The sequence below is a fragment of the Symsagittifera roscoffensis genome, chromosome 4 (assembly GCF_963678635.1).
Source record: "Symsagittifera roscoffensis chromosome 4, txSymRosc1.1, whole genome shotgun sequence".
Classification (NCBI taxonomy): Eukaryota; Metazoa; Xenacoelomorpha; order Acoela; family Convolutidae; genus Symsagittifera; species Symsagittifera roscoffensis.
Window position 1 is genome coordinate 23,894,877 of NC_087065.1, and position 11,959 is coordinate 23,906,835.

An 11,959-nucleotide genomic window follows, 5' to 3' on the forward strand; every position below is an offset into this window, starting at 1 on the left:
TGTGACTGCCAGCCCATCAAACCCTTATGTTGCGCAAGCGGATGGCGTGTGACCCCCGTTGGCAGCCGGTTCACGAGCAGTGCAGAGTCAAGATATGCTCCAATCGAAGGTGAAGCGCTAGCCGTGGTCGACGCACTCGAAAAATCGCGTCACTTCGTCCTTGGTTGCGATAACTTAATTATCGCTGTGGATCACAAACCTCTCGTCAAGGTGTTCGGGGACAGATACATGATATAGAGAACCCACGCCTTCGAAACCTCAAAGAGAAGACACTGCGGTTCCGATTTCGTATAGTCCACGTTCCTGGAGCTAGAAACGCAGCTGCTGACAGTGTTTCACGTAATCCTGTGGGGGTTTCCGAAGAAATGCAATTGCCTGACGACCAACCCACTGAGTCAATCGGCGCACCAGAAACTATGTGTCTGGCTTCTATTCGTGTACACGACAATAAAGAAACCCAGATTTGCTCTTCCCTTGATAACAAAAGCAGAGATGTCCTTAGTAAGATAACCGGGGAATCTGTGCGTCTTAGCACAGCTAGCGACTCATCGTGTCAACTCCTTCTGCAACATATTGAAGCGGGTTTCGCGAAATCGCGACAACGGGTGCCAACTGCCATACAAGGATTCTTTCAATACCGTGAACATCTTTCTACCTACGACGGAGTTATCCTTTATAAAGATCGTGTGGTAATACCGCCATCGCTTCGGCAGAAAGCACTCGCCGTCTTGCATTCCGCGCACCAAGGTGTTTCCCAGATGTTATCAAGAGCTGAGTCCTCCGTCTTCTGGCCTGGATTGGTTCCGGCAATTACAGCGTGGAGAGAGAGATGCGCCACGTGCAATAGAAATGCGCCATCCCAACCGAGCCAACCGCCAACGCCACCCTTCCAACCGCTGTACCCCTTTCAATGTGTAGTCGCGGATTACTTCCGATACGGTGGGCAACGTTACCTTGTAGTCGTAGACCGATACAGTAATTGGCCTGTGGTAGAGCGTTCCAACGATGGTTTTAAAGGATTAATTACTTGTTTGAGGCAGCTTTTTGTGACATTCGGTATAAGCCACGAGCTGTCGTCAGACGGAGGAATGGAATTCATGTCACATGAAACTCAAACATTCCTCAAAAGTTGGGGCGTTTCGCACCGCGTTTCGTCCGTGGCTTTCCCGCACAGCAACTCGCGTGCAGAAATTGGCGTGAAAACTATTAAACGACTCATAGCTGATAATACCGATAGGAACGGATGCCTGGACACTGACAACTTCCATCGAGCTATGCTTCAGTATCGCAATACGCCAGATCGAACCACGCAGTTATCTCCCTCGATGTGCGTTTTTGGCAGGCCAATTCGGGATCTCCTTCCCATTCACCCTGGTAAGTACCATCCACACAAAATTTGGCAAGAAACCTTGGCTGCCCGTGAAGATGCTCTTCGTATCCGCCATGCACGGATTTCAGAACGACTTGAAGAACACACCCATCATCTGCCATCGCTACGGGTAGGCGATAATGTCCGGATACAAAACCAAACCGGTCCAAATCCGACCAAATGGGATAAGACAGGTATTGTTATTGAAGTACGTCAGTTCGACCAGTACATTGTTAGAGTGGATGGTTCAGGTCGTGCAACTCTGCGAAATAGCAAATTTCTGCGTAAGTTCCTTCCAGTTGTTCACAGAGACCACAGAGGCCTAAGTGAGCACCCTCGACCAACCGATGTCAGTTTGGCACAGGTGCCGCAGGTAAAGCCTTTGACAACTTTGGTCAAACCATCATCAGTGGTTCAGCCGAGTATACAGAAGAATCCGTTGGACATCTGCGAGCCGTCACTGCAACCTGATCGTCCAGATCTCTTCGAACAACAAAACCCAACGGCACGTGTTTTGCCTTTGGAGCATGTGAGTCAGAAAGAGTCGTCGGACGCAACCACTACACTGTTGTCCACACAAGGTAAGGTTCCCCGTGCTCTCAAGTGCCTGGAGCCTCACAATAAACCGGGACTGGTTGAGGAAGTGATTGAAAACAGCACAGGTAATCGGACAACTCGTCGTCAGTTCAGGACGTCGGAGCGTTGTTAGACGACATGCTTATCCACGAGTGCTTTTGAGTATCTGCAATGAACTAAGAACAGGAGAACTATTCGAAACATTGCAGTTGAACTATTCAGCCCTTTACGAAAGGACTTGAGGGGGCATACTGGACTATGTTCTGATTGTGTTTATAATAGTTTCCTATTTCAGATAACATTGTTTTAATCGATTGTTTTAATTGAATATTGGAACAAAGACTGTTGTCATTTAAAAGTAATTCTAAGTTTCATGCCTACACCCCTAAAATATTGAAGCTTACTTTCACTAATGATGATCGAAGACTTTGATGATTCTTTTTGAATTGGAGAAAGTTGAGTTTTCTCACGTCAGTTAATTGCTTAGTCATCTCTTTAAAGAGCTCATATAGATGTAACTCGATCACATTAGCAGAATTATTGTCAGCCGTCAGTTCATAAATGCTTTCACATTAACCTTAAAAAAATGAATCTGATAATTCTGTTTTGCATTTTGACAATTGAACTCAATTTACTTTCATAAGTACACCCATACACTAAAACACCGCATTGAATGACGGGTTTTTTGAAAGAATTATATAGTAATTAAAAGATGTTTGCGATGGAAAATATTTCGCATTTGATGGTTTTTGGCGCATGAAAAGATTTCTAGAACAGAATAAAACAGATTAATCCACAACAGGTTAAAATGTTTTTCCTTCCTTGCGTGAAATACTTAGCAATTTTATGCAAGCTAGAATTTTTGAAATTCCAAACGTTCTGCCATAAGTTCATATTGTGTTGTTATTATGGTATGCTCTGGCAAACTCTTACTAGAAGATTTGGCAGAAAAATCGATTAGAGCAAATATTAGATTAGACCCAATTGTGACGTCCCTGAATAATAGTTAAAACTGCCCTTCATATTTTGATTGTATCCATTTTAACTTAAACTAACTTAAAAGTGACCTATTTCATGACTGGAATTGTGATTCAACCAATTCTGCAGAACAAACTATTCATTAGAAAATTTAATTCTGAGCTAAAACCAGTTGTCGCTTCCTCGTCTATTATTTAGCAGTAACTGGATATCCAGATTTTTCGTTAAAGTTATAGATGGTTCACACAGACTTTAATTGACTATAGTTAAACTGCAAATTACATAAAATTTGGTTTTCCAACTTCAAGGGACAAATATTTTTTTGCATATATGAGTTCTTGAATAGATCACCAAGCAATTAAAATAGACTATTTTCACCGATCATTTAAATCATTTTTTAAATTTTTTTTAAAAGTAAAAGCCGCCAGACTAGAAATCTCAAGAAGGGTCTTGTGACGTCTTTGAAATGTCGTTAGCTTATAACTCACTTGGTTAGGTGCTGTTGAGTGTCATGATAGTTAAATTGGTAAAGTTAAAGAACATGAAATCTCAATAGATGAAGTCCAAGTTATCTCAAAAGATAATTACTATGAAAATAATTGCTTGCTCATTTTTGGAGAACTGAATTTAAATTTAAGAGCTCAGCTCAAAGAAATAGAATTGGGTGCTCAAATTTTTTTTCAAGAGATCAGCTAAAGAATAAGGTTGAGAATCTGACCCAAACATCCGTCTGTAGAAGAATCGCCTTGCCGCTAACAGGGAACATTTGAGTTTATCTGTAAAACATTTGAATGATAATGACCAAACAGGGTCTATTATTTAGTGAAAAATTATGGAAGATGTAACTAATCCGAATCGAAAAGGTTTAAGATTGAAGATCGCACAGTGAGTGTTGACAACACACGACGAGAACCAGGCTCGTTAAAGCAAAGATCAAGGCAGTATCTGACTCTCATACAGTGCCGCAGCAAAAAGGAATTGTTGAGAACAACTTTGAGGGACGAGTCGACGGGAAAACTGCTTTGTTCTTATGCTGATCAGATGATAGATGTCATTTCAATTTAACAGGAAATTGAACTCAAAAACAGTTAAATCAGAATTTTCGTGCTCTTAATTCTTTTATTTTTTTGGCTAGTGCTCCTTTTACTACAGTGATTTCAGTAGTCTGAAGCTACTCAAATAAACTGACTAGAGCTTTTATTCTTAACAAATACTGGCACAAGATTCATAGTTTTGTCTTGAATTTGAACTGATTTTTCTCAAAAGTCATTTACCCAAAGAGCTTTCAATTTCTCTACTCTGTTGGTGTCTTTTCCAATTGAAAGCAGCAATTTAATTTAACTGATAGTCATCCGATTACGCTAAGATGGCACACATTTATATCAGTCGAATCTTTCGGAGGAACGTTAAAGGAAGACTTCTCACAGTTCGATCAATTGATTCAAGAGTGCGTCAGTGTAGCAGGAATCGATCCGACTCCAAGCGAAATTTTTTCAACTTTATTTGCGAGACGACGCGTTGCGGTTTTACCAGCCGGTAGGACTAGTTTCTTGTGCGAATGTTCCTGCTAGTCTCACAGCACTAAAGGACCGCTTTTGCAATCCTCTTCAACAGGAAGTGCATGTACTCAAAATGGAAAAGTTTCGGCTCGACCCAAAAACGGATACATAAAAACTATCTGGTATATTTTATAGAAACTATCTGGTGTTGTCCTAGGCAACTGTCCCTGACAGGGAAAACCTGCACCGAAGCAGAAATTAGTGCAGCTGTAGTGTTTTGGCGTGATTTTTCTGAATTAGCAAATAACAGCTCTTATCACAGCTGAAGAGGATCAACTTTGTTTTTGACTTAACTGCAGAGGGCGTTGTTTAGTGCTACATCTATACAGGCATTGATTTTTGTCAGCAAGAATCTTTTTTTTTGGTTTTATTTTCTCTAAAGCAAAGCAAAACATTCACGATGCTTACTTGGCTTCAATTTTTTTCAAATCTTTCAAACTAAATAGTTTTTTTTTTCAATTTCTATAGTCTTCTTTGTTTTCATGGTTTTAAGTCAAGCTCCACCGAAGAATGTGCCTGTTATTAGATGATAAAAGAAGTACGCATTGAACTCGATGACAGTCTGCTTTTTTACTCAAGCTTATCTTGATTTTTAGAATACTCGTGGATGACTGCGACTAATTCCGGTTGTTTAAAGGACACTTGAACACCTTGTTGTTCTGTTGTTTGTCCTCGTTTTATAGGTAAAATTTTTTTCGAGTTATTTGTTAAGCTTCTGTTAAACTGTCTATTCCTTGTCGATGTAACTTGGGTTTAAAACTTTAAAAAAGCGGTTTTGAAATTGTCTGCAGTGTTTTGGGTTTATTGTGACCTGAAAGGCTGTTCCGTGCATTCAACCAGCAATTCATTAAAAAGGCGGCTTGCTAATTATTATAAGAGTAACTTCAATTTAATAATTTGGTTGCACTCGCTGCATCTGTCTTGAGTTGCAGTCTTTGACCTCTTGTTGTCGCAGAGAATTGTGGCATAGCTTGTTCTTCAGAGGGAGTTATCTTTTCTCATTCAATGAAGAGTTTTCGTTTAAGGTGTTATGTTGCTTTGTTTTTCTGAGACTTTTCCTGTCGCTGTTGAAAGTGTTAAAAATCTGCTACTACGTCACTTTGTAACATGACGAATTTAGTCATAATGACATGTAGAGTATTATCGAATTAGATAATAATGAAGGTGGAGTGGTAGTAGGAAAAGAGCTCAAACCGAGGACATGAAACCCGGACATTTTTTTGCGAAAAGAGGGTGCTCTTTCCTTTGACGGAGTGGCCAGGGATGGGCATCAATCATGTTGTTGAATCATATGAGAAAAGAAAAGAGCTCGGTGTCGTGATCTGTTTCAATTTTAATTTATCTGCATTTACTCAGTTGCTTTCAGTTTCTCATGTTTTTTATTGTATGTTTTGACATGAATCTCCCTTGCAGCTTTCCGGACAAGTTAGGTTGCGTCTAATAGTAGTAATTAAAGCAAGCATCTATCGATTAGATCTTGAGATTTTTGCTAGCTGTATGAATAAAATTTTTACCGCATTTTGTTAAATATCGTTAGAGGTAAAAAAAAAATAGGTAATCGAACTAATGGATCAATTCGAAGAGCGGAAAAGGGTTTTTCAGCTCAAGAAAGATGAGTTGGATCCGTAACATAAATTACTCCACGAAGAAATAATGCTGATGAAAGAGTACCTTGACAGAAAAACTAAAACTGCTGCAGACTTAATTTTGAATAAATGCACATAGGTTAAATTTGAATCATCTAAGGCTGGAAAATTTTTTGGAAGAATCTCTAACTGTAAAACGAAGCGACTACAATGAAATTGACGCGAATCAGTTTTGAATGAGCGAGAGCTGTTGTGTTCTGAATGAGCGAGAGCTTGCAAAATTTGGATGCTTCTCTTGCCAGGAAAATATAAAGTATGCAGACAAATTACAATGGAACAATGAGGAAGCGTGCTAGCTTTACAGGAAATTCTTTCTATGTAGAACCATTTTTTTAGGACGAGGGCAAAAAAGGTGAGGTAGTTGGCAATTTTGTTGACGATTCCATCGGTTGTCTGAAATTTCCCACGTTCAAGCGAATGAAGATTTGAAAATGTTCTGAGAAAAGAGTGAAATTAACCCGAGAAATCAGGCTGCAAATTGAACAAAAGTTGTTATGCAGATTTTATGGAATTTAACGCAAAAGATGATTGCATGTTCGAAGACAAATCTGCAATCAATGTTAAATGCAATCAATGTGTGGTGACGTGCACTTCATCCAAAGTGTGTTTACTCAGAATTAGTTTTTTCATTGTAACTACTGAAACTGTATTTGAGCACGATTGAAAAGTAAGGAGAATGTGGTTTCCACATCAGTACTTCAACGGCAAGGCTACAAGGCAGCTCGTATTATTAGTCGAATGGACTTGGGACGGTTTGGATGGCTGGTTTTTGGGTTGGAAATGCAAAAAAAAATCTTTTGAAGAGGACTAAAAACAAATTGTCAGAGAAACCAAAAGAGCGTTTCATAGTTTGCTATTTGGTATCACTAATGATAACTGGATCTAAAGAGTCAGTTTTCTGCACTTACAGTCTTGGTTTTCAGATATGGCATTCTTTGTCAAGATATAAATGAGAAAGTTCTATTTCGTAAAAGGTGTTTAAACGTATATATTGAATGAATGACGGAAAATTCTTCTTTTGAATGAATGACGGAAAATTTAATGCCAAATTTTTGCTGTCACAGGTCTAACAGGTTCAGAGCGATAATAGAGCTCAGCATTTAAGAAAGATCAAATCGATTCACCTTCAAAGCTAGACATCAATTGTTTATTTTTCCCCCAAATTTTTGCGTTTAAAGATTCATTTCAGTCTGGACCGAATAAACTGAAACAGCTGTTAGCGAACTGATTCGCCCTATGACATAACTTGAAACAAATTGATTGCTTTTTAAACTTAAACTTTTTGCGAACCGATCCCACCTATTAAAAACATCAATTATTTCGAAACTTTGAATGTTGAGTAGTTTGCCTATACAAACTTCCAAGTTTTTCTTTAATCTGAGTTAGCTTGCTTAGAAAGGTTTGAATTTTGATTCAATCTACGAATTAACTTTTAAGTAATTCAAAGTTTCATAGCTTGAATGGCGTGCTCGGAAAAACTTAAACTTTTGATAAGCTGTTTCAGTCTATAAATTAATTTGACATAATTCATTAGTTTACTAGCTTGCTCTGAAAAGTTTAAGCTTCTCGCGAACTGATTTGGTCTATAAAGTAACTTAAATTTTTCATTTTTGTAAGCTTGAGTAGCTTGCTTAGAAAAACTTTGACTTTGCGCGAACCGATTCCGTCTGGTAAAAACTTGAAAATTTTCAAAATTTTGATGACTGAGTAGCGTGCTTACACAAACTTCAAAGTTTTTTCTTTAATCTGAGTTAGCCTGCTTAGAATGGTTTAAATGTTTGGCAAACCGATTCAATCTACGAATTGACTTTAAGTAATTCAAAGTTTCATAGCTTGAATGGCATGCTCGGAAAAACTTTTGGCAAGTCGTTTCGATCTATGGAATAACTTGACTTATTTCATTAGTTGGGTCGCGACTTGATTTAATGTATGAAATAATAATAAATGTTTCAAAGTGTCATACCTTGAATATCATGTTCAGGAAAACCTTTTTTTCGCAAACTGTTTTGGTTTCTGAATTTTTTTTTCATGATTACATATATTTTAGTTTTTTTTCTCTGTCCAGCCTCGAGAAGATATTAATTTTGACAGTATGATGTGCAAATATCTACAAATCAGCTGGTTGATCTCATATGAGGAACACAAATGGGTGTAAATATCAGAAGGATACTGTGAATTGTGGATACAAACCAACAAGTTAACCGATTGAAACCACTTTTTGCTCAGCTTCAAGGTTCCATTCGGCATAAGTATCACAGTTGACCATTAGTTCACACGCATAAGTTTAATTTGTGAATCTCGCCAATAAATAAAAAAAGCGATCAATCTTTCTTAAGGGGAACACATCTTGTACCCAACCTTATCATTTTTACATGCGTAAATGCGTTCTTTGCATCTCCGTTGTATCTTTTAACTAAAAATATTGCAATTGTGCGAAACTTGAAGGAGAATTTAAGATTCCTTTTAATGCTTTGACTTTCAGTTTGACTACAGGGCCTTTTCGACCAGGGATTCACGGCCGAACTCTGACATGTGTCGAAACCTATTAAATATTTAGAGGCGGACTTCGCTATTTTAAGACGTTTAAATTTTTTCAACGTATTATTTTTGCATGTTTAACGAAAGATGTTTTTCACGTTTGAGCTATTTAGTATATTGCAATGGTTAACAATTTCGTTTGATTTTCCAGTTGAATTCATTATTTATTTAACCGAATTCAAACTCAGCAGCCTAGTAGTAGAAGGTTTCAGGTGTCTCCCAGGGGTTGCAATCTTGACCTCCAATTATGAATGCAAAAATCCTTTAAGTGTGCGAGACACGATGATTTATGTCGTTTAAAAAAAACTCAGAAAACTTTGTAAAGTAGTTCACAAAATTTGAAATTCCCAAACGTGTAGTTGGGTGCTGTCAGAGTACTCTCAAGCGAATCTTGCCTCAAATTATGACTGCCAATTAGTTTTTGAGATATGTTACTTTATGGTTTTTCAAGAAAAAACTTTGGAAAACTTAAATTTGAAGCTGTAGTAGGGTACTATGAGAGTACTCTCAGGAGTTGGAAATCTTGCGTCCAAATGCGACTGCTCATTTGTTTTCAATTTCTAACTAGCACTTTAGCTTCAAGTTATCTTGGATCTCTAGCGTAGAGGTAGGGAAGGACAACCGCAACAAAAAAGACGGTTCGAACCTGGGCAGGGTTTGATATTTTTAATGAATTTATTCGTATGCTAGTTGAAAGGCGTCCGCTCTAAAAGTTGAGGCATGTTTGTTGGCAGTTTTTTTTCTCAAATTGGCTCCTAATGCGTCATAATTGGCTTGCGTCACTTAGCAATTAAGTAAACTGATAATTGGCGTACGTCACTCAAGAAATTTTGCAGACTCCCAGTAGCGTTATCGGTAATATTTTTGCTTGTGTATGCGAAGTGCAACTTACTTCGTCTCTGTGTAAGTTGTTTCAACAGAACTAAGATGTAAAAACTTTGCGGTTTTATGTTTTTTTTTTTGGTTTTTCAAAGTTTGATTAAAAAAAAACTTGAAAAAAAAAACATTTAAGAAAGTTTGAATTGAACAACCTTGTAATTGGGTGCTGTCAGAGTACAGATCTGACAGGATGCAGATCTTATTTCCAGTATATGTTGTTTTCTGTAGTGTTTTTAAACATTCGAAGCACCGGAGGTGCGTTACACGCTAGTACTTCAAAAAAATATGTATTCTGTCCAAATTATTTCGCTTTCTGTTTTGTCGGCTCAGTGATCTAATTGGAGTAGTTTCATGGGACAGATTGTTTTTATGCTCACTGGATTACAAGTTGCTGAAATGTTTATAGAATTAATAGCTCAAAGTTTCCATGGCAACTGTTTTTTCTTTTTGTTTCGGCTTCTTAGGTTTCGGTCTTTATTTTATTGGATTATTTGCCTCTTATTGCGTCCTTCGACGCGGGAAAAAAATTTTTATCTGCGTTTTTTGAGGGGGAGGGGTCTTAAAATGTAAGTCTTGAGTTTTTATGATTTTTTTCGGCTTTTTAAATTATCCTTTTTTCGGTTTTAAAGGTTTGCCCATATTATGTCGGGTTAATGGCCTTTTATCCTTTCATCTTACGAGACAATAAAGTTTTGCGTGTGTGCGTGTTTTGAGAGTGAAGAGAGCTTGTTAAATTTTTATAAGTCTTGTAGATTTTTTTTTCGGCTTTAAGGGTTTCTGCTAAGGTGTTTTCGGCTTTGTTACAGCTTTGTAATTTTTTTTTCGATGCTAATTTGGCATTCTATTGCCTTGGCGTTTTTTCAAAACTAGCCTTATTCATTTTGATGGATCCAGTTTTTCGATTTTTTTCCGACTTAGCGGCTTTCATGTTTTGCATTGCAAGTGGTGGGAAGCTCAGCTTCGCCTGTGTCAATTTTGGCATTCAGGGATATAAATGATCTTTTCAGATTTCAATTGATGGCTCTCACCCTTGGCTATTGGAACATCCGTGGTCTTGCCGAACAGATCCGACTTGTTCTGGAGTACCTGGAGATTCCTTACGAGCAGAAGATATACACTCGCGAAGAATACCAAGAATGGTTTGCGAAGGACAAACTTGAACTGGGAATCGATTTTCCTAATTTGCCATATCTGATTGACGGAGACTTCAAAACATCACAATCATGTGCAATTTTGAAATACCTTGGCCGGAAACACGGATTATTTGGCGGAGGTTCGAACGAGTTAATAACGAAACAAGAGGCAATGTTGGACACTGTTCATGATATGCGAAATAGGTTCTCGAAGCTTTGTTACGGCGATGATTTCGAAGCGAAAACACCCGAATATTCGGAATACTGTGTGAAAATGCTCAAACAGTTCGAAATGTGGTTTGCAAGCAAGAAATATTTGCTTGGTGACAAACTGTACGTTGGAGATTTCTACATGTACGAGGTGTTAGATATCAATGAAGTCTTTGATTCGAAAGTGTTGGAGCCGTTTTCGAATGTAAGGAGGTTCAAAAAAGACATCGCATCTTTACCGCAGATCGAAAAGTATCTGAAAAGTGACAAATTTAAGAAGTTTCCGATTAATGGACCATCGGCTAAATGGGGTGGAGGCAAAGAACAGTGAGTGCCGAACTAAAAACGACTGATACAATTTTGTAAAATTGTATAAAAAATTACTTAAATTACTCCGATGCACGTGGGAATTTTTCCAATGACTGAAACCTGTTTGCTCAATGATGCATATCTTGACTTTGCAATATTAAGTAAATTTAAAATTTAAATACTTAAAAACCTAGATACTTAATTTAAAAATATGTGGGTGTGTGACCAGTTTTTTGTCAAGAATTGTAGCGAGCGGATCAGGAATTAACTTTAATTTTCTAATAGTTGAGGCGGTGATTTTTACATGCTCCTTACCCCAAGAAGACAATTTTTTGAATTAGTCAAAAGAAATGCCTATTTTAGGCGCCCTTAGAAAATCAAAGCTGTGCGCTTTAGGTTCATCAGAACATTTTTGTAATGAAGACAACCTAATTGTATGAGAACTTCTGACAAAGTATAGTGAATCGGATGTTTGCTTGTGTTCTGAAAATATCTTTGTTGTTTTTAAATTGAAACCAAGTTTTCGAGAAAAATTATAAAAATATTTATGAAGTGAAAATTTCCTCGAAATTTACTCATTAAAACCCAGTATTTATATTATACCTAACAATTTTTATCAACAAGGACGCCGAAACTGAGAAAAAGTTCACGGAAGTGAATTTTATGATCACTTGTTCGCTTTGCCACAATATCTTGTTCGAACCACGCACACTGCCTTGTCATCTGCTGTAGATCTCTCAATATATGGACTATGGTAAGTTT

At 37.7% G+C, this 11,959-nt stretch overlaps 1 protein-coding gene across 1 annotated transcript; it reads left to right on the plus strand.

Annotated features, from left to right (window-relative positions):
• The first annotated feature begins 10,556 nt into the window (after nt 1-10,556).
• LOC134844564 (glutathione S-transferase Mu 2-like) lies at nt 10,557-11,422 on the plus strand. The gene has a single exon (XM_063861300.1). It carries the CDS (start codon nt 10,563-10,565, stop codon nt 11,217-11,219), a length of 657 nt encoding a protein of 218 aa, XP_063717370.1. The 5' UTR covers nt 10,557-10,562; the 3' UTR covers nt 11,220-11,422.
• Nucleotides 11,423-11,959: the final 537 nt, after the last annotated feature.